Below are 25,551 nucleotides of genomic sequence, written 5' to 3'. Positions count from 1 at the left end.
ACTATGAAACTGTCCCACAGGCCAGCAGCTTTCCAGTAAGAGTTCTCTATCTCCCAAGGAGATTTTTGCAGCTTCCCTCATTACCACCCACAGGAGGTAGTGACAATCAATGGACACTGGCCACTTTCCAGGTCCGCATTCATTTACCAAACAGCATTCTCCTTGAGGCTTTGCTTGGCCATCCTATGTAAAATTTCACCTGTCTCTACATACACTCATCTTCCTTTCATTTTTCTTCTCTTCCGCACTCGTCACTGACATACTCGCATTTTACTTTATCTTCTTCTTCTGCCACTAGTACACATGCTCCAAGAGAGCGAGGGATTTTTGTCTAGTTGTGTCCATTGTTGTGTCTCCTCCATTGCCTAGAACGATGCCTGGAACTCCCTGTCTTGGGAGAAAAGCCAGGTAAGGCGTAAAAGGGATAACTTAAAGTGTCCCCAAAAAAGTGATTAAAATAAATGGGGAAAAGGGGGACGATAAAAAGCACGCGGGGTTTTCACCGTCAGGAAAAGGACGTGGCCCCAGCAGACTAACAACGATCTGGTGAATAAATATGCACGATCGTTTTCAAAAGTTGGCGAGCCAGCCACTGGAGAAGCTGTTTAAAAACGCACATTCTGATTCCACAGCTCCCGAATCACAACAGGGCAGGGGATCGAACGGCCACGAGGAAAGAAACCCTGGGTTTGGAGAGAGAGACCAGTGGGACCGCGCCGCGAAGAACGCTCACGACTGCCGCGGGCTACGCGTACGCGCCGAGCGCCTGCTGAATACGGGGCGGGGGCGCTCCCCGGGGGCGGGCGGGGAAGGCGAGGTCTCCGCCCAGCGGAGGTTCGCAGCCCCGCAGCCCCGCAGCCCCGCAGCCCCGCAGCCCCGCAGCCGCCGGCGCCCGCGTTCCCCGGCGCTCGCCGACCTGAGCGCGCCCGGCGCCGCAGGTCGCCCAGGCTCCGCCCCCGGAGGCTCGCCGCCCACCGCGCGCCCCGCCCGAGCGCGCCCAGCCCGCGCGCCGCGGCCTCCCTCACCCGCGAGCCCTGCAGACGCCGCAGCAACGCGTCCTCGTCGTCCTCGACGTCGCCGAACACCAGCTCCTCCAGGCACCGCTCCACGGCCGGCTTGTCCTCCTCCAGCGCCAGGCGGTTCCGCTGCCGGAGCCGCCTCTCCTCCTCCGCCGCGACTGCGATCGCAGCGGCCGCTGCGCTCGGCCGGGCCGGCGGTTTCCGCTGGGATGAAGGAGCAGCCTTGCGGGGCGGCCCGCCCGGCCCTGCTGCGGCTCTCCGGTCCGGCTTCTTTCGGCTCTTGCGGTCCAGCCTCGCTCCGGCGCTCCGGTCCGGTCTCGCTCGGCTTCTACGTTCCGGCGGCATCGTTGGGCTTGAGAAGAAACGCAGGCGCTCACGTGGAGCCTCGCTGCGCGTGCGCCGACGCGGGGCGTTCGCCGCGGCCGCTGAGGCCCCGCGGGGTCGGAAGGAGCCTGCGCGGCCCGCTCGCACGTGACCAGCACTCGCTCCCTACGTAACGCCCACTCCCCTCCCAGCCCCTCCCCGTAGGGGAGTTCCTCCGGGAGGACCAATCTTCCGGGTGGAGGGGGAAGCGGCGTGACCGGAGTGGAAATTTTTTTCCAACACAACTTCGCAGCTGCAGCTGATTGAAAGGAACGCAGGAAAGCCGGAGTGTCAGCTGGGATGACTGAATGAAACCTCTGCTCCTCTTCCTGACTTGTTAGCCACTCGACCTCCCTCGAGCCGCGGTTGCCTCTCCCACCCCTCGTCTTGGTACGGCCCTTGGAGTACGGAGCCTGCGGAGGGTCCCACGCTGGAGGAGCGAGAGAGGAGGGTATGTAGGGAAGTGGGCCAATCGGGGCGCGGGTCACGGCGCAGGCGCGCTGGGGAGGGAGGGCTATGCTAATGTTGTTGATATCCTGGGGCCACCCGAGTTAAAGGGGGGAAATCCGGGGGCTGCCGCCGCCGCCGCCGGTCTGGGCCCAGCGGGGACCCCCCTGTAGTCGCCGTAGTCCCAGGGAGAGGCGCCTGCCCCCAGCTCGGGGAGGGGGCGCCGCGGGCCCGGGGAGCACGGACAACCCCTACCCATGAGGCCCTGATGGAAAACACAAAGGATCTGGTGAGAGCCGAGCGCGGCAGCCGCTTTGTGTGCCAGGTGGGGGGGACGCCTGCAGCTCCCCGACCCCAGGAACCCCTGCAGCTCCTTGACCTCGCTCCCAGGCCTGCTTCTCCATCCCACGCCCCCTCCACCTCCAGAGTGCCCCTCCCCCTACCGGCCGTTAAACGATTCGGGGGGGGTTCCCCTCCCCCCGCCCCTTCAGCCCCCGGACTCGGCGGGGTTCCCTCTACTCCCTTCACTCTCTGGGAGAAAGATCTTAGAAGAAAGTTTTTCCCCTGCGTCCCGCCCCCCCTCCCCCCCTTCAGCTCTGGCTGGTGGGGGGAGGGAGGATGGATTTGAGACTTTTCCTTTTTTAGCCGTCCAGGGTGGGAGAGTGGAGTCCTCCCTTGGCCCGGGGAGGGGGGGCCTAGTTGGGGTGCTTTGCGGGGAAAGGTGCCTCTCCGCTCCGGGGCGAGTGCCGCGAGGCGTTTCGCACGTGGAGGTGGAAATACTGAAAGGGGGCGGGGTGGGCACGTGTGGGAGGGAGGGAGGGAGGGGTGGGAGTGGTGTTGGGGAAGCAGCCACCTGGGCCGCTCGTTTAAGAGGGTTCTAGGTCGGTGGGCTTTCGGGACCATGGCGTTCTCTCTTGTGAAATAAGAATCCTAACATTTCAGAGTCGGAAGAGACATTAGAGGTCACCCAAGGCAGCCGTCCCCTCCGCAGCCTCTCTGACAAGTGGTAGGTAGTCTGGCCTCTGCTTAAACCCTTCCCAACTCCGAACGCTCTCTGCTGCCCAGGAAAAGCCCGTTCCGTTCGAACTGTTTGCCTGCCCGCATGAGACCCTTCAGTCTCATTCATGTCCTTGTGAAGTTGCTCCCTTTTTTACTTCTCAAATTTTCTCTCACATCCTCCTCACCCACCCACCGCTCATTGGCCTATATTTTGTGTGCCAGAAAAGAACAGCAGGGAAGTGGAGGAAGGGGGGGGTTGAGAGATAGTGAGGGCCAGCTGAAAACTTGGCTGGGTCATTTTCTATTGCGCTGGCTTGTATGTTGATATTTTTCGACAGGAAGCTTGGGAATTACAGTCTGGGATTTCATGGCCGTTTTCTCTCACTAGTGCATCTTTTCGTAGGTAGAAAATTCAGCAGCATCTCTGTTTCTCTCTCACAGCACATTTGCGTGTTGCCCAAATCACTTTCCCTAAAGCTGCCTAAAATGGTCTTTTGGGGATAGTAGTACTGAAGCTGTTAAAAGCATCTCCCGGTACAGACGCGGTCAGAACTGCCCCCACGCCTTGACCTGCGTCTTCCTTTCAAGCCGGGCTTCCTTCTCAAGGTCCCTCCTTCACAATACTTTCCTTTCTTTATTTATTATTACTTCCTTTTGCAGTTCTTTTATGAGATTTGAAATTTTGGGAACACTTATATTTGCTTACAGTTTGCAATAGTTTTCATGTTCTTTACGTTAGTATATGCCATTTATCACTCAGTAGTTGAGATAGTTCCATTTCTGCTGTTGTAAGTAAACGTTTTTCTGATGTTCTTCATTTGGTGAGCTGTGCTGCCTCCGAAAGTAGTTTTTTTGGCATAAGAATCCTCAGGGCACTTGTTTTTCTTCTTCCTAATATAGTGAAAAGTCAAGACATAACAGATTAGATGTAGAAGTAAGGAATCAGGTCTAAAAGCCATAGAATAAATCTCCTTTTAAAATACCAGTCGTCTCTTTAAAACACTGAAACACATTTTTCTCTCTTCCCCCTCTCATGACTTAGAGACTCTAGCTGTGCTCTACCCTGCTTACTGAAACTGTGGTTTTTTTGTTTGTTTATGTCAACAACAATGAGTGTTTAGAAAGAAAATAGCAGTCTTTATTTTTTATTTATTTTTTTTTTTTTTGCACCATCTTTCTCTGAATAACAAGTAGCTTCTATTTATATAGACCCCATCCTCAAGGCTTCTTGGTGCCTTGCAAATTATGGCAAAACTGTCTTGAATAAGTATTGTTTGTAAGTATCTTGTGTGGGGCCATTTTTTCAACAATCCAGTTTTTAATTTTATAGAGTTTGACATCAATTTCACCTAAATCCAGTCACTAGAATTTAACATGGAAATCAATACTAGGTACTGAAAAAAACTGATAAAACTATATGATTCTGTCTTTAAAGTTTTAATTACCGTGAACTTCCAGGTTATTTTCCTGCTCACTTTAAACATGAACTGTCATGACTTAAGCTGACTGACTTGGAGACATTTGCATTCTGAACATACTAGACAGGAACAACTGGTTTTATTTTTAAAGAAGACACTGTTGTATTTTTTGTGACTGGTTATATGTTGACCTGATTAGACTCTAACAAATCTTCCTACAGATTCAAATGCTTCGAGTCCCTCAAATTGTTTGAAAATATAACATAGTCAAAAGAAGGTAGAGCTATAGGGTTACAAGTGAAAACAACATATTAATGTCAAATACAAAACCACTAGATTACTGAAAGCCAAGAGTGCTCAGTGGTTTGAGTGACCACATTCTAAAAATAGAAAGTCACTATTTTTTGGTTGCTCCTTATTTCTTAATTTTCATATTTAAAATGTTTGCTGAATAAGAGGTCACTTTTTCACATTTAAATATTAAGGTAAGCCACTTAAAATACAACATTAGTTTCAGGGTTTCGAGTCCAAGAGAAAGGTGAAAACATCAAGTCAATAGAAGAGGATGGAATTTTTTTAAGATTTTATTTATTTACTCATGATAGACATAGAGAAAGAGAGAGAGGCAGAGACACAAACAGAGGGAGAAGCAGGCTCCATGCTGGGAGCCCGACCTGAGACTCGATCCCAGGACTCCAGGATTGCGCCCCGGGCCAAAGGCAGGTGCTAAACCACTGAGCCACCCAGGGATCCCCGAGGATGGAATTAAAATAGTTAAGATTTGCCTTCTAACACTAGGTTATTCATAACTGTCCAACACTAACCTTTGGTTTTATATAAAAATTGTAGATTGGTTTAGATTTAATCATGATTGTTTAATGACTTTTTTCTTTTTTTTTCTTTAAGACTTACACAAATTTAGACTTCTTTTTTTGCTGGAACCCACAAGAAAGAGTGGAAAGAAAATAATTCCCATTTGAAAAAGCCCAATTTGAGGTAGGATGAAATGATTAAGAGAGGTACTGGCCAACTAGGTTAGTGTTTCAATTCTGCCACTGACTAGCCTCCCTGCACTTGTCAGATGAGATCCTAAGCCTCAGTCTTCTCATCTCAGAGTTGAAGGGCTGGTCTAGAATCAGCATTGTCCAAAAGAACTCCTTGCGGTAATAGGAATGTCTTATATGTGTGCTGTCCAATATGTAGCAGCCGCTAGCCATATGTGGCTTTTGGGCACCTGAAATGTAGCTAGTGCAATTAAAAGACCCAGTTTTTTTCTTTTCATTTAATCAGTGAAAATTTAAATAGCCATAGATCTGCCATGTTGGACATGCAGATATAGAAGAGTGTTTTCCAAGCTTACCTAATCATTAAAACCATCTCTTAGGGGTCTTGTAATAATACAGGACTCTCTTCTGGTGATTATCATTCAGTAGGTCTGCAGTGGGGCTTAGGACTGTTTTTAATGCATGCCCAAAGTTTTTATCAGATTGATCAGGGAAACACCGTATTTGAATATTTCTGAACTCCTTTCTAGTTCTCACTTTAGTGTTGACAACTTAAAGTTTAACGTAGTAGAAATAAGCTCTAGACAAAGTTGGCAAACTGGCCAGGCTCTCGCTCTGCTACCTCCTGACCTGTGATCTTAAGCAAGTTGCTTAACCTCTTCAGGTGTCATCTTTCTCACCTACCTGTGGGCCAAGCTGCAGCCCTGCCTCATTCCCAGGGTTTCTGTAAACCAATCAGATATGATGACCAGCATATAAGAAATTGTGAGCTGGCATTAATGATACAGTATTAAGAGATGATCTCAAAATCCCTTTTTCCTTTTTCACTATACCTGTTACTACTTTTTATGGAATAGGTCACATACAATAACTTACTAATTAATTCAGTAATTTTTTATTCCCCCAACTATTTGACCAGTTTGTAGTCTCTGTAGAGGACATGCATAGTAAATCTAGCCCTTTTTTGTGTTTCTGTTGCTTAGCATAATCTGTCTATATTGCTCAATAAATATCGGATGGTATCATCTATTGCTTTACTTTTAGACCTCAAAACTTTAGTTAGCTGGTCGCAAGATTATTGTATACACCAGAAAAATAACTCCCTTGTGTGTATGTATGTGTTTAATCCTATTTTAATTGCTTCATTGTTAATAGCCCATGATTTATTATTGTTTAGTGATAATCTATCTTTTGCACAACCAGCTGCAAATATATTTTCAAAGACAGACACCAAGAGACTATCATCATCTTAGGTCCATGTTTTTAGGTTGTATCACACCTGTTTAACTTATTTTTTGCTGTGTTAACATATTAATAAATGAGCTCATTTGATTGCTCAAACTACATTTGTACTACTGCAATTCCAGCCGTAGCATGAATTCTATTATTTGCCTTAGAGTAGATAGCTGATAATGATCTTAAAAACCCTCTTGGCTACTGCCTTTCAGGCTTAATTTTGACCCGGTCATCTTATTTTTAATTAGCTTTTCAGGTTCATACTTAAGGATTCATAGCTTTCTTTTGAAGAACTGAAAGCCCATCTGTGTGAATTACTTTATCATACGTCCTGTGTAGTAAGTGATGTTTTCCTTATTTAGAAGAGAGGGAAACTGAGACCCAAGTAATTGTAACATCCAAAGAGTCATGATAAAACCAGAACTTGAACCCAAACTGATAGAAATGTGTACTTTTTGTATATCCAAGAAAAGCTCCCTTTTGCTCACTGTTGCTTTAAACTGTAGAATACTGTTGTGTGGAATACTGTCCTCTCCTGTTCCTGGATATTTTTTTTTTGTTTCTTTGAGGGGGTTACTTATATTACTGCTTTCATTTCCTCTGATTGTATCATTGACATGAATTTATTCTTTCACATTGGTTTTGTGGAAGACAAAAAACCAGTAATCCCAAATCCTCACCATTCATCTTCCTCTTAATAGTAAGCTGAAAACGAAAGAAGGCATATCTGTTAAGGCCAGTGAATTTTATCACCATGCCAGACTGCTTTTCATCCTGATGGCAAAATGAGGAAAACCAGTAAGAGCTAAATAGCTCCTATTGAGTCCAGTCATCACATCTCTTAATTCATTTCGTTTTAACTTTGAGTGTACACAACCTTCAAATTCAAGGATTTAGGAAACTTATATTTCATGACTAATATAAAACCTGGAAAATGATGTGGGCCCCTATACTGCCCTATTGGTTTGGATGATGAGGAGCTGATTAATTTAGGATGAGTATTCATATTGAAATTATACTATTATTACTTGGTTGTGTATTCATGCTTGCATTTAGAATCTCAAATATTTTCTGTAAAATTTTTCCTAGAAAAATTTTACATTTCAATTCCTTTGTAGATTTTATAGGGTACAAGATTTCATCAGGGCAATAATTATAGCAGGGAAATGGAATTTTACTGTAATTTATGGTTTTTCCTTATATTTTGTCACTATAAAAACTTTATTTTTTCACTAAAGAAATATTACACATTTGTTCTTTAAAAAAAGAAAAAAAACATAGAAATATTAAAATTGTCCTCCCATTCCATTCTCACCCTGTTAATAGTTTAGCTGTTCCTCCTAGGATCTTCCTAAATGCATATATGAATGAAGATACATCAATCTGTGCATATGCCAGCATACATTGTTTCTTTTAATAAAAAGTGAGTCATGCTATTCCTATTTTGCAATTTACTTTTTTCACTCAGTATCTTACCAATTACTAATGATTCCCCTACTGTTGGTTAGATTGTCTCCAGTTTCTCACTATTATGTTATCACTGCAAGAAACCTCTTCCCATATAGGTTCTTGTTTCCTATGGAGTATTTCTAAAGAACAGATTCCAGAAAGTGGAATTACATGGTCGAAAGGCATACTCTTGTGTTTTTTTGTTTGTTTGTTTGTTTGTTTGTTTTTAAGATTTCACAACTAATGTCAAATTGTCTTCCTAGAAGATGGCATAAGTTTTCCTTCCTGTCAAGGATCTATCAGGACTATTTCACACATACATTTGCCATGCCAAATATCATCAATCTTTCCATTTTTATCAGTTTAATGAAGCTTTTAAGTATTTTATTTATTTGAGAAAGAGAGCATGAGTAGGGGGAAGGGCAGAGGGAGAAACAAGCAGACTCCCTGCTGAGTAGAGAGAGCCCAGGTCTCTGGCATCATGACCTGAGCCAAAGACAGACACTTAACCATCTGAACCCCAGGCACCCCATCAGTTTAATGAATTATTTATTTGAGAGAGAGCTAACACAAGTGACAGAGGGCAAAGGAAAAGGGAAAAGCAGACTCCCCACTGAGCAGGGAGCCTGATGTGGTCCCATGACCCCTGAGATCATGACCTGAGCCAAAGGCAGATTCTTAACCAACTGAGCCACCCAGGTACCCCAGTACTTTTAATTCTTTTAGGTTTTTTTACCTAGAATCCATCTCCATAATTCTAAGTATTAGGCATATATCACTCAGTATATGAATTCTAGATATTTTGAGTTCCTTTGTAATCCATATGTGCCACAGTATTAGGTGAGATTTCTCCTCCTGCAGTCATCCTATCACCTTCTACTCAAGGTCTTAAATAGTCACCTAACGTGATTTTACAGTTTTATTTTACAGAGCAGTGTTCAAAAAGGCACATTACTTGAAGTAGTAGTTTTTGATCATTGCTATGTAAGCTTACAGAAGTTGGCCGACAGAACAATAAGAAAGGGAAAAAATAGAGAAAGGTTAAAATTTAACATTGGTCTAAGATCATTTTCTTGATTCATATTGTTAGTGTTCATTTTAGCTGTATGACCTTGGGCAACTTGCTTAGCTTTTTGGAGCCTCTGCTTCCTTATCTGTAAAATGGGAATAATAGTAGTTATGAGGATTAAATGCATACTATACATTAAGTGCTTAGAATGTCCCTTGCACATACTGAGCGTCCTGTAAATATTATATTAATTGTAAGAGACTATTTATTTATTTATTTTAAAGATTTTATTTATTCATGAGAGAGACAGAGAGAGAGGCAGAGACACAGGCAGAGGGAGAAGCAGGCTCCATGCAGGGAGCCCGACGTGGGACTCGATCCCGGGTCTCCAGGATCACACCCTGGGCTGAAGGTGGCGCTAAACCGCTGAGCTACCCGGGCTGCCCTGTAAGAGACTTTCTACAAATTACTAGCAAAAATAGTCCAGTAAGACATTGTTGCAGAATTTATGAACTCCCATAGGACAAAACATGTTTCTGAGCCAAATTAGATGAAAATGAAGTAGATTTACTCTGGAAAACAGATGACACAAAAGGTAAATCTGATGATAGGTAAAGTGTTTGAAAAAATGGCAAAACCAGTATTTCTTTGATAGTAGTACTTAATTATGTATGTGTAGACTTCTAGTTTTGGAGAACATTGGCAGCAGCCTGATCCAATTTCCCCATGCACCTTTCTGTCAACCTATAAGGCAAACAGAGCACGTATCCATCACACATCACCCATAATTCTTCAGCATTATGAAGAAACATTACCACAATCTTCAGATTATCTCTAAGAGAAATAAGTTAGATTCCATGAGCTCCTTCTGCCCAATTCTTTGGATGTGAAGAGTGAGAGAAGGCTTAACAGATTCACTGATAGAGTTTAAGGCCATGAAAGACTTAGATGAAGCACAGATTATCACTTCCAAAAGAAAATCCAACACTTAAGTTCCAAAGTACTGAACATAGGTTTGAAATTTGGTAGTTTGCAGCTTTAGGCACAGAGAAAAGTTTAAAAGTAAGCAGTGCCAGAATTGGTAACTTAAGTTATAAGCAGTGCTTCATAGGGAAGGGGTGGAGACATGGCAGTAAAGAGAAACAAGGAAGAGGAGGAATTAACACTCCTTCAGAAAAAGAAAGAGAAAGTAAACTTAGAAGTGTTCTTGAGCCAGGAACTCTTGACCATGAAATGAATACAAACAGGAAAGAATGGACTACACACAGAACTACTATAGGAAAAAAAGTAAATCAGAGCATTTCAAGTGGTGGAAATCTTCCCCTCCCCCACCCAAAAAACATAAGAAAATTAACATAACAACACTCAAAATGAAATAAAACATCTTCAAACCCATGTTTGGAGATATGGGGAAAAAAAACCTTGAATCAGAAATATAAAACTAAGAACAGAAATGAACAAAAAAAAATAGGAAGAAATAAAATCAGAATAAACTCAGAAAAGAGAAGGCAAAAAACCTCAGAAATGAAGCTTAAGTTACAAAGGTTCCCATCAAACAGTAGATTCAAATGCAGATATAATAAAAGGCATAGAAGAGAAGCAGGAGAGCAGTCAAGAGAATGAAAATAAGATTTTTTTTTTTTTTTTAATTTATTTATGATAGTCACACACAGAGAGAGAGGCAGAGACACAGGCAGAGGGAGAAGCAGGCTCCATGCACCGGGAGCCTGATGTGGGATTCGATCCCGGGTCTCCAGGATCGCGCCCTGGGCCAAAGGCAGGCGCCAAACCGCTGCGCCACCCAGGGATCCCAGGAGAATGAAAATAAGATTCTTTTTTAACTGACACTTTAAATGGAAGATGGGTCTAAAAAGTCTAATGTGTGCCCCCCCCAAGAAGGAAAAAGAATAAAACCATAATATCCAAGAAAACTTTCTGGAAATAAATATCTAAGTCTATACATCAGAAGTTCATACCATGAATGTAAACTGCAGGACTTAAATGATACAGAAAAATTCTCCAGGCTTCCAGGCCAAAATGATGAAGTACCTTACAAGGTCCAGAGAAGTAGACTGGTATCCAGTTTCTCAAGAGCAAGATAATAGTGGAGCAGCATAAGGAAAGAAAATGCCAACCAAAGATTTTTATATCCATTCAACTATCTCTCAAAGATTAAGACTATGAACAAAGTTTTAAACATACCAAGAATTCAGTGAATTCTGTACTCCCTAACCCTTCCTGAGGAAACTGTTGAAGGATGAGCTTCATCTAAAGAGATGTGTGGGAAATTTTCTACAAAAAGATAGGATTTCATGTTTCTATTTGAACTAAGGTTAAAATCAGGAGTAGGGATGTAGGTAGAATAGTACATAAATGTTTTAGGTTCTGAGAAAGTAGAAAGAAGGCAACTAAAAAATACGGGAGGGGAAAGGAAAAAAAATTAGATAAGACTAATGATTATAGGTTAAATATCAGCAAGGAAATCAGATGATACGATCTGAAACTGAAAAGATTAAGAAAAAGGATACATAGGGGATCCCTGGGTGGCTCTGCGGTTTAGCGCCTGCCTTCAGCCCAGCGCGTGATCCTGGAGTCCTGGGATCGAGTCCCACATCAGGCTCCTCCACGGAGCCTACTTCTCCCTCTGCCTGTCTCTGCCTCTGTGTGTATGTGTCTCATGAATAAATAAAATCTTTAAAAAAAAAAAAAAGATACATAGAAATATAAAAGATTCAAAAGTAAGCATTAGGAAAAAAATACAAACCTTTGAAAACACCGAAATGTTTCAAAGGCCAAAGAAAACCCATCAAGAAAAATCATGATGCAATTGAAATCAAACCTACCAGTCACATCCATGAGGATTCTTTCACCAATAAAAAGATTTTCAGATTGGCTCAAAAATCAGAACCCAGCAAACTATAATGTCAGTTATATTTCAATAAAAAAGAAGGAACAAAATCAAAATCCAACTTTTTAACATAAGAGACCCTTAAGACAGTTTAAAAAGATAGAGAAAAATCAATCAAGCAAATAGAAATAATAGGAAAGCAGGATTGGCAATGATGAAAGCAAAATAGAAGTCAAACCAAAAAGCAATAACAAAGGAGAACAGTCTGTAATGCTAAATCCCTAATTCACAACAAAAATGTGACAGTTACTAGTATATATGTATGAAATAACAGCAATAATCTTTATAAAGCAAAAACTAGAAATGCAAGCACTAAAAAGCACAAAAATTGGACGCTGACACTTTGAGCACAAGACAGGTGTAATACAAAGTAGGGATGTAAGAGATCTAAACACAATGAAGCAGATCTTCAGGTGTATCTATCACTACATCCTAAATACAATATACTCTCTCAAACACAAAGTGTTCACAAAAATCGGTCATATGTTAAGAAAACATCAGTAGAGCCTATACAAGAAAACAAAAAGAGCATTTCCACCTTGAAATTTAGAAGCCTCCTTGTTCACCTCATACAAGAATGTTCATAGTGACTTTATTCAACATTCAAAGTAGTCAAATCTGGATAGAGAACGGATAAACATACACTGTTAAAGTACAATATTAGTAAAAAGCAATGAACCATTTATACATACAATAACATGGATAAGTCTGAGAATACTGTGCTGAGTAAGCTGAATTCAATATAAAAAGCTCCATCAAGTTTTATTCCATTTAAATAAATATATCCAAAATTAACCTGTAGTACTAGAACTAGTACTAGAACTTTTCTGGGAGAGGAGAAGGATTAAATGGGAAGGGACATGAGGGTCTGACAAAATTTCTACATCTTGATACACATTCAGAATTCTGCCTTATTTAGAAGAGGATAACGTCCTTGGGTAAAGGAGGAACGTAAACAAATTACAGAGATCCTAAAAAATTATGATAATGAAAATATTACATGCAACTGTGTGAAGTACATTGAGCAGAGGAAAATTCATAGTTCTAAATATTTGTTAATAAAATTCAGTAAATTTTTAAAATCTTACAGGCTCTATTTAGTCATTGGTAAATTGTGCAGCATCCAATCTAGCAGGTAGAAAGGCGCTCCGATCAAGTTCCTTTACAAAACGAGAAATTTTTATAAACCAAAGTGTGTGGGAACAAGGAAGTTTACACTGGGCACTTGCTGATTGGTTAAAGCTGATTGCTTTTCTTCCTGGAGCAGAGGGAAGTCTTGGAGCTGGGTCAGGCATTGTGTGTTCTGAGCAGGCACTCACTGATAGTTTACTTAGGCTTGCCTTTTCAGGGAGAGAGGAACATAACGACTTCATTACTTGCTAAGGTGGCTTTAGCCTAAGCAGCTCCATCTTGGGCCTAATCAGTTTACTCCATCACAGTAAAAATAAAACAATGAAAATAAATAATTCCCAATTCAATAAAAATAAAATAATTCCCAACTCAAAAATTAAAAAACAACAAAGTAAGCCCCATTAAAAAAAAATAAATAAAGATAAAAGTGGAAATTAAGGAGTTAACAGAAAAACTGTACACCAAGTTGATGAATCGATCCTGGACCTTTCGGGGAAAATTCATAAAATGAATAAGCTACTGGTTTCATCAAGGCAGAAAAGAGAAAGCACAAAATATACCAAATAAGAAATGAGGTCAAAGAACATGATATGGAAGACATTGAGAAAGTCACATGCAACTATTTTACACACATCTATGCAAATAAATCTGAAAACCTAGATGAGGGACACCTGGGTGGCTCAACAGTTAAGCACTTGCCTTTGGCTCTGCGTGATCCTATAGTCCCACATCGGGCTCCCTGCATGAAGCCTGCTTCTCCCTCTGCTCTGCCCTTCTCTCTCTGGGTCTCTCAATAATAAATAAAATCTTTTAAAAAAAAAAAAAAAAAAACCTAGATGAAATAGATTCTTTTTTTTTTTTTTTTTTTTTTTTTAAGATTTTGTGTGTCAGCACAAGCAAGGGGGAGAAGAGGGAAAGGGAGAATGACTCAATCACAGGACTCGGGATCTTGACCTGAGCCAAAGGCAGATGCTTAACCAACTGAGCCACCCAGGTGCCTCTCTAAAGATTTAAAAAAATAAACTTTGAGTGCCAGAGTGGCTCCATCCATTAAGCATCCACGTCTTGATCTCAGGGTCAGGAGTTAAGGCCCCATGTTGGGCTCCAACACCAGGCATATAGCCTACTTTAAAAGGAAAGGAGAGGGCGCCTGGGTGGCTTAGTCAGTTAAGCGTCAGAATATTGATTTTCAGCTCAGATCATGATCTCAGGTTGGGAGATCAAGCCCCATGTCAGGCTCCACACCAGTGTGGATCCTACTTAAGATTTTCTCAAAAAATGAAAAAGATTTTTAACTTAGTTTTAGTAGAAGAAACAAATTTGTCAAGGAGCTAACCCACAAAACACCAAACCTACGTGATTTCACAAAGGAATTCTACAAAAGCTTTACAGATCATACCTTCCCAATGCTACATGAATTACTTTAGAACATAGAAAATGCAGAATAACTTTGCAATTTTTATGAAGCAAAAATAACATCAATTTCTAAACCTGATAAAGATGGCACAAAAATGAAAATTATAGATCAATATTTATGAATATCAGTGCAAAATCTTAAATATTGTGCAATCTAACAGCACATTAAGAAAATACATCATGATGAAGTGAAAGCTTATATAGTAGGAACATAAGGATGATTCAGTATTTGGAACTCTTGCTATAATCCACCATATTAATGAGCCTAAGGAGAAAAATCATATTCTCTTTATGGATGCTGAAAAAAATCTGGCCAAATTCAGCAAGCATTCCTAACTCAAAGGTTTTGAGAAGGGTAGCCCAGGTGGCTCAATGGTTTAATGCCGCCTTCATCCCAGGGCCTTATCCTGGAGACCCAGGATCAAGTTCCACGTCAGTCTCCCTGAATGGAGCCTGCTTCTCCCTCTGCCTTTGTCTCTGCCTCTGTGTCTCTCATGAATAAATAAATAAAATCTTAAAAAAAAAAAAAAAGGTTTTGAGAAAACGGAAATGGATACATCCATCAGGTGATTTTCATAAATACAGATGCATAGATGCATATATATACACACCTAAATCCTAAGACTAGCATTTTAATAGACATTAAAGTCAGAAACAAAGTAAAGATGCACATTGTCTCTGATATGTGACATACTGCAGATATGTACAAGTACAGATAGGAAAGAGAAAACAATTGTAGACATAGTAATGGGAAAGAAATAAAAGTTTCTTTACAGGCAGCATGGCATTGATAGTTCATCTGGAAAGCCCCAGAAAATCAATGACAAAACTATTTCAAAGTATTTTAGGAAGATTGAAGGATATAAAATAAACCTTTATGTACTCAGTAAACAATTACACAATGTAATGAGGGGAAAATGCATTACAATAGCAAGAAAAAGGATACTTAAATTTCTAAGGATTTGGTTTTAACAATAATCATAAAAATCTATATGAAGCAAACTAGAAAACATTTCTTGAAGACACAAGGTGAAACTAAACAATTGGAACAACATCCTTTGTTTTTGGTTAAGACCTCTCAACCTTATGATGTCACTTTATTCCTCAATTAATTTAATGAGATCCTAATACCAACAATTTTTGTATAGAGCTAAACTAGTTAATACTGGAGTTCATTTGGAAAAATAAGAATATCAGAACATTAAGGAGAAGATCTTTGTGATATAACCCTAACAAATAGCAAAATAGGTAGCCTGTATAATTTGAAAAACAAGACATTGGCACATGGATAGACCAATAAAGTACTATAAAGTCCAGATACAGATACAGCTACATATGGAAACCCAATGCTTTATTAAAGTAGTATTTCAAATCACTGAAACAAAATGGACATTTTAATAATGCATGTTGGCACCATTAGATAGCCCCTTAGGAAAAGATGATATTAGGGTCAATTCTTCACACCATGCATAAGAATAAATTCCAAATGGATCAGAGGTCAAAATATTTAAAAATGCACAAATAACAAAATATGGGTGAACTTTTCTATGCAGTGATTATAAAGAAAAGTTTTCAATGGGTCAAAATCAAGTTTTTGTTTTTTAAGATTTTATTTACTTAAGAGAGACACAAAGAGAGGTGGACACAGGAGAAACAGGCTCCATGAGAGACATGGAGAGAGAGGCAGAGACCTAGGCAGAGGGAGAGGCAAGCTTTCCTCTGGGAGCCCCATATGGGACTTGATCCCAGGACCCCGGGATCACACCCTGAGCCAAAGGCAGGTGCTCAACCACTGAGTCATCCAAGCATCCCAAAATCAAGTTATAAAAATAAAAATACTGATAAATTTTACTATGTTTAAAATTTTTTTTAATTGCATGACAACTTTATAACAAAATTTGCGATATGTTACAAAAGGTAAATTCTTAAATACACAGAGCTTTGAAAAAAACATAGGCTAAAACCCCTAAAGATAAAGGGCAAAAACACACATCACACAGACCTATGAAAGAAGACAAAAATGGCTCTATATGTATAAAACCATACTGAGCATATCCTGGTTTTTAATGCCAATCCCCACTGAAAAGAATGAGAGCACCTTGGAGAAAGGGTTGATTGAGGATTGGAACAACGTAGGTACAAAATGATACTGGAATATCTTGATATGTCAGAAAGTAAGTCAATACCCAGCACTATTGATGGGAGCTTTTCAATGGGATGCAGTGCATAGGAAATCCAAGCAGCTGAATATGGGATAATTTGAGCCCCAAAATAAGTGAGGACAGTAATAGATTATAAACCGCTGTAAATGAGGTGTGAATTCATACCGATTTTAAAATTTGCAAGATTGCTTATTAGTTGCAAGGAAAAATATGGTAAGAAAAATGGGACAACAGCATGAAAGAGTGATTAAAATTAACATTGGCAGAGAGGGCCCAGATAAGCATCTTATGCCTCTAAGATGTAATATTCTAAGAAAGTTATCTCATGGTATTATGGGGATACATAACTTGATGTAATGAAGAAACATGAGGATCCTCAAATGAGAAACATTCTGTTAAAAAGATGGGAAAGGAGCCTGCAATCTTTGAGATTACAGGAAACTAAGGGACAAATATGACCTGTGATCTTAGACTGAGGGGAAGAAATGCTATATAAAGGACATTATTGGGTCCATTGGACTAAGGTTGGTACATTGGGGAAAAGTATCGCATTGATGTTTAATTTCCTGAAACTGATAACTATGTGCTGTAATTAGGAGAGAACAATTTTATTTTTAGAAAATGCATACTAAATTTTAGGCAAACAAAAAGATATGATGTGTGTGACTTACTCTCAAATGATGTAGCAAAATGTCTATGTTTAGAGAGAAGTATAAAACAAATGAGGCAAAATGTTAATAATTGGCAGGTTAGAGTAGAGTACACAAGATTTCATTGTACTAGTCTTCCAACTTTCCTAGAAGTTTGAGGTTCTTTCCAAGTAGAAGATTAAAAAAAAAAAAAAAAAGACCACACTGACATACCATTTTTCATCTGTTATATTCGCAAAAACACTCTCACTGTTGGTCGTGCAAATGCAAAATGGTAAAATTTCTATGGACAGAAATTTGGTAATACTTAATTAAATTACATACACATTCACTCTTCTACCCAAAGAATATACTCTGATGGTTTACCTCAAGTAGTTTTAAATGTATATGCACACGTGTGTAGGTTCGTTTATTGTAGCAATACTCATAACCACAAAACATTGAAAACTGCTAACTGTCCAAACAAAGGAGATTGAGTAAACACACACATGTACTGTACAGCTGAAAAAAGAATGAAGAAAATGTATATGCACTGAAATGGAGTGATTTCCAGGATATGTTTCTGAATTAATAAAAGCAAAGGACAGAGAAATTTTAAATTATGTGTGGCCTTTTCTGTAAGAAAAACAAAATAAATATACTTCTTTACCTTTTCAAAATATACAAAGGAAGGATGAACCAGAGAGCAGTAAAGTTGATTACCTGCCTACAAAGGTGAATGATGGAGCAGGGAAGGAAATGACATTTTTCCAAGTTAAAACTTCACATATAGTTCTTATACTTGGAAGCAGGGCAATTTTTTAGGCAGTCCCCAGAAATGAAATTAATCGGGTAAGGATAGTAGGAAAGACTAAAAACCAAACTCGACTTATTTCAATAAATAACAACACGTTGAAGGAGGGAGAAATAAATAATCCAAGTAACTCTTAAACTCATTACTCTGACCTTCAGTTTAGGGAGATGGAACTACAAAGAAATTCTAGACTTACAAATTTGTTTCTTGTAGCTTATGGATGTTGTGCTTCTGAAACTATTTAAATGTATAAAAAGACTGAGCAAATGAGTACATGTAATTTGTGTGAGAGCCAGGGTTTTTCACTCTGAAAGAACAGAGTTCCAAATACAGATTTGGGGAAATAAGGAAAAACCCTGAAGCATGGATCAGAATTGGAGTTGAAAGTCTGAACTCATGATTTTCTAAGATACATACGTGTATACATATGTCACATACACATAGGTGTATATTCCAACTCCCATCTACTGAAGAGCCCAGAGACAAGAGACCTCAATAGCAATGAGCACATGGTGTACCTGTATCTTTATTTCTGATATCTCTCACTAAAAGAAACCGGGGCTCTTTGAAGAAATGGTTGATTCTAAGGTTGGGACAGGAAAATGAGTATAGGATAAGGCTGGAATGTCTTGTTATGCCAGAAAGTTAAAGAATTGCTCAAATAATGATAGAGGCTTGTTGGAATGACATGAGGCTTAGGTTCCCATTGGCTGAATCTGGAACAGTTTGAGTTCCCAGATAATTTAGGATTATAAAGAGTTACAAGCCACTGAAAAGTAGGAATCCATGAGTGGTGGGTACCCATAATAGAAAAAAGAGGGATCTTCCCTACAGAAGAATGTCAACTGAAAATATGGAAGAAAACTCTGGGGCTGGAAAATCATATTTACAGATTGGGCAAGATAATCATTGGATGCTAAATCTAGAGTGAAATTTTCATGAACAGAATATTTGCATGGTCTCTAAGTATCTCCCTGTAAATTGTTTACTAAAAGAGGGGAAATAGTAAGACTACAATGGAGAACCAGACCACACCTATACCAGATTTTCAAACTTCTCATAACTGATAAAAGGCAGGTGGAAATCACATAATCTAGATTTGCTACTTTGAGAGACAGCATCAGTTAGAGAGTATTTCAACTGGAGATATACAACTGGAGAGAAAAACCTCACATAAACCCAAAAGGTGGAAATAACTTATTTTAGAAAAGGAGAGGAAATCTATTTGGAAGAATTCCAAATTGTGTGGATGCCCCACTATTGAGGAGAAGGGAGCATAGCTCCCCACTTCCTAAGTGTGGAGTTCACGAAGTCCCTTAAAAAGTACAGTATGCAGGGGGGTTAGGAAGTCATTTTATAATGGAGAAAAACCTGAAAAATACTGCTGCAGGTAGAGGTGATCAAGGTCAGTACCAACAGAGGTGAGTCATGTGAATAGAATGTTTCCTTGTATGATTTGATACAAAGGGTACTTTATAGTACCTCTGATTTGTTTTCCGAAAACTACCCCAGTCTGTTCATGAGGAAATTATGAGACAAATCCTAGGAGAGGATCATTCAACAAAATACCTGACCAGTAATCCTCAAAACTGCCAAGGTCATCAAAAACTAGGAAAACCTGAGAAACGGTCACAGCCAAGAGGAGCTTTAAGGGCATGACAACTAAAAGTAATATGGAATTTTGGGATACAAATAGAACATTAAGTAAAAATGAAGGAAATGCAAAAATAGTTTGCATTTTCTAGCATTTTATATAGAATTATACAGAATGTGCTCTTGTCTGGTTTTTCACTCAGCATATTTTGAGGTTTCCATGTTATGTGTATCACCTCATTCTTTTTATTGCTAAGCAGCAAGATGGAATCACTGTGGATATGCCGTAATTTGTTTATTCACTCATCTGTTGATATTTGGGTTTTCAATTTTGAGCTATTACAACTATTCTTATATATGTATGTCTTTGGACATATTTTTTCATTTATTTTAGGTAAATAGGAGTGGAATGGGTAATATGTGGTTTACATTTAGCATTTTAACAAACTGCCTCTTTTGCAAAATGCTTTTGTTCTATTTACTTTCCCATCTGCAATGTTTTAGAGTTCCATTTACTACATAGACCATAGAGGGGTTTTTTTTTTGTTGTTGTTTTTTGTTTTTTAATTTGGGGCAATCTAATAACATCGATGTATGAGTATCTCATGGTTTTAATTTCCTAATGACCAGTGATGTTGAACATCTTTTCATGTCCTTATTTGCCATCCATAGATCTATGAATTGTTTGTTGAGATGTTGTGCCTGTTTGTTTTTTAATTGGACTGTTTCAGTTATTGGTAGCCTTGTATATATCCTAGATACCAATCCTTTATCAGACACATGACTTGCAAATATTGTTGTCCAATCTGTGTCTTGTTTTATTCTCTTAATAGAGAATAAGGGAAGCCTGGATCAGTTTTTAATTTTGATAAAGTCTAACTTACCAGTATTTTTCATATATGGATCATACTTTAATGTTATACTTTAGATGTTATACCTAAAAATTTTATGCCTACCTAAGGTCATAAAGATTTTTTCCTATATTTTTTCTAGGAGTTATATAGTTTGAATTCTTACATTTAGGTCTGATCCATATTTTTTTTTGTAATTCATTTTTTTAAGACTTTTTAAAATTTATTTATTCATGAGAGACACAGACTGAGAGGCAGAGACATAGGCAGAGGGAGAAGCAGGCTCCTCACAAGGAACCCCATGCGGGACTCGATCCCAGATTCCGGGATCTCAACCTGAGCTGAAGGCAGGCGCCCAACCGCTGAGCCACCCAAGGGTCCCTGTAATTCATTTTGAGTTAATTTTTATAGATGATGTAAAGTACAGATCAGAGTTGGGGGTTTTCTTTTGTTTTGTTTTTTTAATTTGGTAACTTATTTGATCCAGCACCTTTTGTTGAAAAGACTGTCTTTTTTCCACTGAATTACCTTTTTTCTTTTTTTCTTTTTTCTTTTTAACTTTTTTACTTGGATTTGACACAGTATTACATTAGTTTCAGGTATATGACATAGAGATTATTTTGCCTCTTCCGTTTTTAAATTCCAAGATCTCGTTCACCAATGATATCCTATTATGTCCCTGAAGAATTAATTCCGTTTTTTGAAGTTCTTTTTTTTTTTTTTATTGCTCTCTGTATTGCTTCTGTTTCCTATAGATTCTTCTTCACATTCTCCGAGGCCTTTCTTTAATGATTGATTGGTGATCCTCGCCTGTCTGTTCATACTTAAGGGTTAGTCACTAAGCAACTGATTGAACTGAATGAGCCTGGAATTGGACTTTTTGAGAAGTGAGATTCACTTGGTGATTGATCCCTTTTTAAATCTTCTCTTTTTTTTTTTTTTTTTCATCTTCTCTCTAGTATTTTGGAGTGATACTATGATCTGTTTAAATGTGGTTTTCTTTTTCTTGTGTGTCAAGGGGCACTAGTGGCCTGGAACTACTTTAATGTCTCAACCTGGGAATTTCCATATTAACGGAATTAATTATCATAATACTTTCATTTTTTTAATGTTAACAGCCTGTAATTTCGACACTAAGATGTTCGTAATCATTGACGCCCTGAAATTTCAGGGTTATAGTCACTGACCAGGATAGTCAGAATAAGATGTTCTGTGCTGATATTTAAGGGTCAGTAAATATGCATTAGCTCCTAACAGAACTGGCTGTAAAGTGGACAAGCTTACATGAAAACTATGGGTATTTGCATGGACATGGGCAGTATGAATCTTCTAGAACTTAAAATTCTAGCCTAAATAAATAAATAAATAAATAAATAAATAAATAAATAAATAATAAATGTCTATCCAGTGTTTATTAAGTGTACATTCCAGACACTGTGATAAATATTTCATAATGTCTTTCCTTTGCCCTCAGGAAAAAGGAAGTGTATCACTTCTTTACCCTGGCCTTCAAGGGGGCCCCATGATATGGTCTCTGTATCCTCTTCCAGCCTCATCTCTTACACTTCTCACACTGGCCTTTCAGTGTGCCAAGTATATTCCAACCTGAAGGTCTTTGTCTTGTTCTTTGCTTTGCCTAGAACATCCCAGCACCAGCTATTCAATTGGCTGCCCTTTCTGACATCGGAGTCTCATCCTCCCAAGGCCTTTCCTCACCCCTGAATCTTAGCTGAGTACTCTTTACTCCTGCCTCAATTTGACTCTGCCTTCACGTGGCCTTGCTTGGATTCCTCCTGCCAATAAACTAACCTTTGTGAAAAGCATGAATCTTGTCTGCTCTGTACACCATTCTATCTTCAGCCTCTGCTACTGTGAGATACACAAATGTCTGATAAATAGTTGTTGAATGTTGAATGAGTAAGAGAAGAGGCTCATAACTTGTTTCAAAGCTAAAGAACAGCAAAGCTGAGACTCAAACACATGGCTGTCAGAATTCTACGCTCGTAGCACCACCCTTCACTCAGACAAGGACTCTCCCATTCCTTATCACCTCATCAGTTCAAAATGTTGCTATACTTTCTTCTGGCATTGCCTTCAGAATCTTGTTCTTTTGAAATCCAGTGGTAGCAGATTTTGATTCTTTGAAAATACATTTGATTTTTTTTTAACTTGTTTAAGATGTTATTTACGTAGTTTTGAGAGAGACTCCTTGCGGGGAGCCTGATGTAGGGCTTGCTCCCAGGACCCTGGGATCACCACCGGAGCCAAAGGCAGACACTCTGATCCACCGAGGCACCCCACATTTGATTCTTTTTAAATACCTGCGGATTATTCAGATCCAAATTTGTTAAAACTATTGAGGGAAATTGAATAATTACAAAGTAGCCACATACAATAGGGTTTTCTTTTTAAAATTGGATCTAAGAGAGTTCTAAAAGAAGAATACTAGGGCACCTGGGTGGCTCAGTTGGTTAAGCATCTACCTTCAGCTCAAGTCATGATCCCAGGGTCCTGGGATATAGCCCCACATCAGGCTCCCTGCTCAGTGGGGAGCCTACTTGTTCCTCTCCTTGCTTGTGCTCTATGTTGCTATCTCTGTCTCTCAAATAAAATCTTTAAAAAAATTTTTTTAAACAAAAAGAATATTATAAGTTGGAGGTAGTGGCAACAGCATTGTAGCAGTTGTAGAGCCTCCTAAAGGGCCTTCTTTTAAAAGAGAGTATTCATTTTAGTATAAAATATTTCCATTGTTTGGGTTAAGAAACTAATTTTGTTGCTTTCATAGTTACACCTGATACAAGTAAAAATCAGTTTTCCATTTTAGTGCAAATGTTTCATACCTGTATACCTGAAATGCACCTGTATACCTGAGATGCATTTGCTTTTTGTTTTGTTTTGTTTTTAAGATTTTATATATTTACTCATGAGAGACACAGAGAGAGAGAGAGAGAGAGAGGCAGAGACACAGGCAGAGGGAGAAGCAGGCTCCACACAGGGAGCCCGATGTGGGACTCGAGCCCAGGTCTCCAGGATCACACCCTGGGCTGAAGGCAGTGCCAAACCACTGAACCACCCAGGCTGCCCCTGCTTGGTTTTATTTTGTCAGGATTTCATCTTTGTTATTGGTCATGGTTGGAAGTTAAATTAGCCAGGAAATAAAATTGTGCATAAAGAGTAAAATACTAAAAAATACTAACTGAAGGAAAAGAATAAGGATAGGTGCCAAACTCTAAAGATTCTTTGGTTGATACTTTTCACTCTAGTTGTAACTCTCTGTGTATTTATATCTTTTTTTTTTTTTTACGTTTTCTTTTGCTGTTTCTTCTGTTTCCTTACAGATTCTTTTTTCCTGAAGATTTTTTTTCTCTTCGTTAATTTCCTATTTTCTTTTTACTTCTTATTAAACTTGAAGTTTTGCAGTGTATTTCAGGAAAGGTTGGAGTTGGCAATACTACATTTTGGTGGTTTGGGTGGCTTTGAGAGAGGGCATATCTTTTTGGAAGAACAAATGTGTAGCGTTCACTGAAGATAATTGGTGCTTTTGTGCTTTTCCTTTAAAAAAAAATAACATTGGGGTGTTTGGGTGGCTCAGTGGTTGAGTGTCTGCCTTCGGCTCAGGGCGTAATCCCGGAGTTGTAGGATTGAGTCCCGCATCAGACTCCCCACAGGAAGCCTGCTTCTCCCTCTGCTTATGTCTCTGCCTCTCGCTGTGTGTCTCTTCTGAATAAATTAATCAATTAATTAATTAAAAAAAAAGAAAATTTTAGCTTGGAGTTTTTATAACCATTGTTTATGCTAAGGGAAAAAAAAGAGATACATAATGTACAAATGTTTTCTATAATTTTTGAAATAGGTAATATCTATAAACTATCTCTAAAATTAAAAATTCTTAATCCCTCCAGAGCTCTTAGCAGTGATTTTTGAAAGCATCTGTGTATTTTCTGGATGCTCTAAATTATTGTAGAAATCTACAGTTTCAGAGCTGAAAGGCAGATTGAGAAATCATTATGGGTATTTCATCATAACTTTAAAAAAAGATCATCTAATCTCCTTTCTTACAGAGAAATGACCCACCTCATTTATGGCAAAGCTTGAGTTACGTGGCCTGATCCTATTCAGTGTTCTTACTGTCTCTGTTGATATTCTTATCAGTTAACATGATAGCTAATAAATTTGCACCTTGTAGAAGGGGAAGCCTCCGTTATGAAACAAACATTTCATCACAGAATAAAATTATCGTTTCTCAGAGCTAGATCTTCATTTTTCAGTTATCACTTAAACAATTTGAGCTAAGTTCTTTCCCAGGTGGAGGGCGGTGGCAGGGGGTGTGTCTGTGCTGTGTCATGTATTATTTGATTTCTTCTACTTTTAAGACTGAACATTCTTCACGCTCTGAAAGGAAAAGAAGAGACTCGTTCGGGATGTTTGACGGTTATGATAGCTGCAGTGAGGACACAAGTAGCAGCTCCAGCTCTGAGGAGAGTGAAGAAGAAGTTGCTCCTTTACCTTCTAACCTCCCAATTATCAAAAACAATGGACAAGTGTACACATACCCAGATGGTAAATCTGGCATGGGTGAGTATTTACAGCCTTCTGCTGTTACTCAGCTTCATGTTGGAGGTTATGTTTTGGTTCCATTTTTTCTGTCATTCACCTTCCTTAGAATTTTTCAGGGAGAAAAGAAACACAGTCTGACACTTTGAGTTGTAGATAAGATCACTAGATTTCTTTTGGATCTCTTTATCTTGCCTACCTGCTATGTTCTGGCAGAAGGCAAGGAGAACAAAATAAAAACAAAAGGCTATTGAGAAACATAATGTGGACATAAATTCAGTCATTAGGTAGTAAATCCCCATGTAACTGAAAGTTTGCAGGATCACAGGTTTGTAGAGTTGACAGACATTTGCAGGGTAAAATCTCCTCTATAACAGTTCCTTCTGGGAAGTTTTCTTTTTAATACTTCCAGTGATAAAGGTATCTGTAATTAACAGAATATCCTTTATATTGCACCAAAATTACCCATCCTCTAAATTTGCCTTTGGGTCTTAATTTTGCCTTTTAAAGGTACACAGAAGGGGCACCTGTGTGGCTCAGTGTTTAAGC

The 25,551-nt window shown here is 39.4% G+C and overlaps 2 protein-coding genes and 1 long non-coding RNA gene across 22 annotated transcripts in view; 1 reads left to right on the top strand and 2 right to left on the bottom strand.

Annotated features, from left to right (window-relative positions):
* The window catches only part of UTP18 (UTP18 small subunit processome component), a 42,429-nt gene extending 40,954 nt beyond the window's left edge, over positions 1-1,475 (bottom strand). For 3 of the 6 annotated variants that reach the window (XR_007412910.1, XM_025440606.3, XM_035720646.2), the window contains exon 1: positions 1,026-1,473. Coding sequence is in view for 4 of the 6 variants with exons in the window: in XM_025440606.3 (XP_025296391.1) it covers positions 1,026-1,364 (339 nt within the window). In the remaining 2 variants the exon portion in view is untranslated. Of the gene's footprint in view, positions 1-263; positions 388-1,025 lie in introns of those variants that run through there. The other 3 variants (XR_003133702.3, XM_025440607.3, XM_035720647.2) reach the window with 2 other exon arrangements.
* A 40-nt stretch (positions 1,476-1,515) lies between these two features.
* The window catches only part of MBTD1 (mbt domain containing 1), a 68,264-nt gene continuing 44,228 nt past the window's right edge, over positions 1,516-25,551 (top strand). For 4 of the 15 annotated variants that reach the window (XR_007412909.1, XM_049114089.1, XM_049114088.1 and 1 more), the window contains exons 1-2: positions 1,867-2,118; positions 24,822-25,023. Coding sequence is in view for 14 of the 15 variants with exons in the window: in XM_049114089.1 (XP_048970046.1) it covers positions 2,098-2,118; positions 24,822-25,023 (223 nt within the window). In the remaining variant the exon portion in view is untranslated. Of the gene's footprint in view, positions 1,834-1,865; positions 2,119-2,470; positions 2,600-2,771; positions 2,836-5,152; positions 5,243-24,821; positions 25,024-25,551 lie in introns of those variants that run through there. The other 11 variants (XM_025440598.3, XM_049114090.1, XM_049114091.1 and 8 more) reach the window with 11 other exon arrangements.
* On the bottom strand, positions 9,491-13,051 carry LOC112655481 (uncharacterized). Its single transcript, XR_003133703.2, has 3 exons — positions 12,941-13,051; positions 12,391-12,470; positions 9,491-9,688 (listed from the first exon to the last, which is right to left on the bottom strand). It is a non-coding gene; the product is annotated as an uncharacterized LOC112655481 (long non-coding RNA).

Source organism: Canis lupus, chromosome 9 (assembly GCF_003254725.2).
Source record: "Canis lupus dingo isolate Sandy chromosome 9, ASM325472v2, whole genome shotgun sequence".
In the NCBI taxonomy this organism is placed as follows: Eukaryota; Metazoa; Chordata; class Mammalia; order Carnivora; family Canidae; genus Canis; species Canis lupus.
This window is presented reverse-complemented; position numbering and strand designations above follow the sequence as displayed.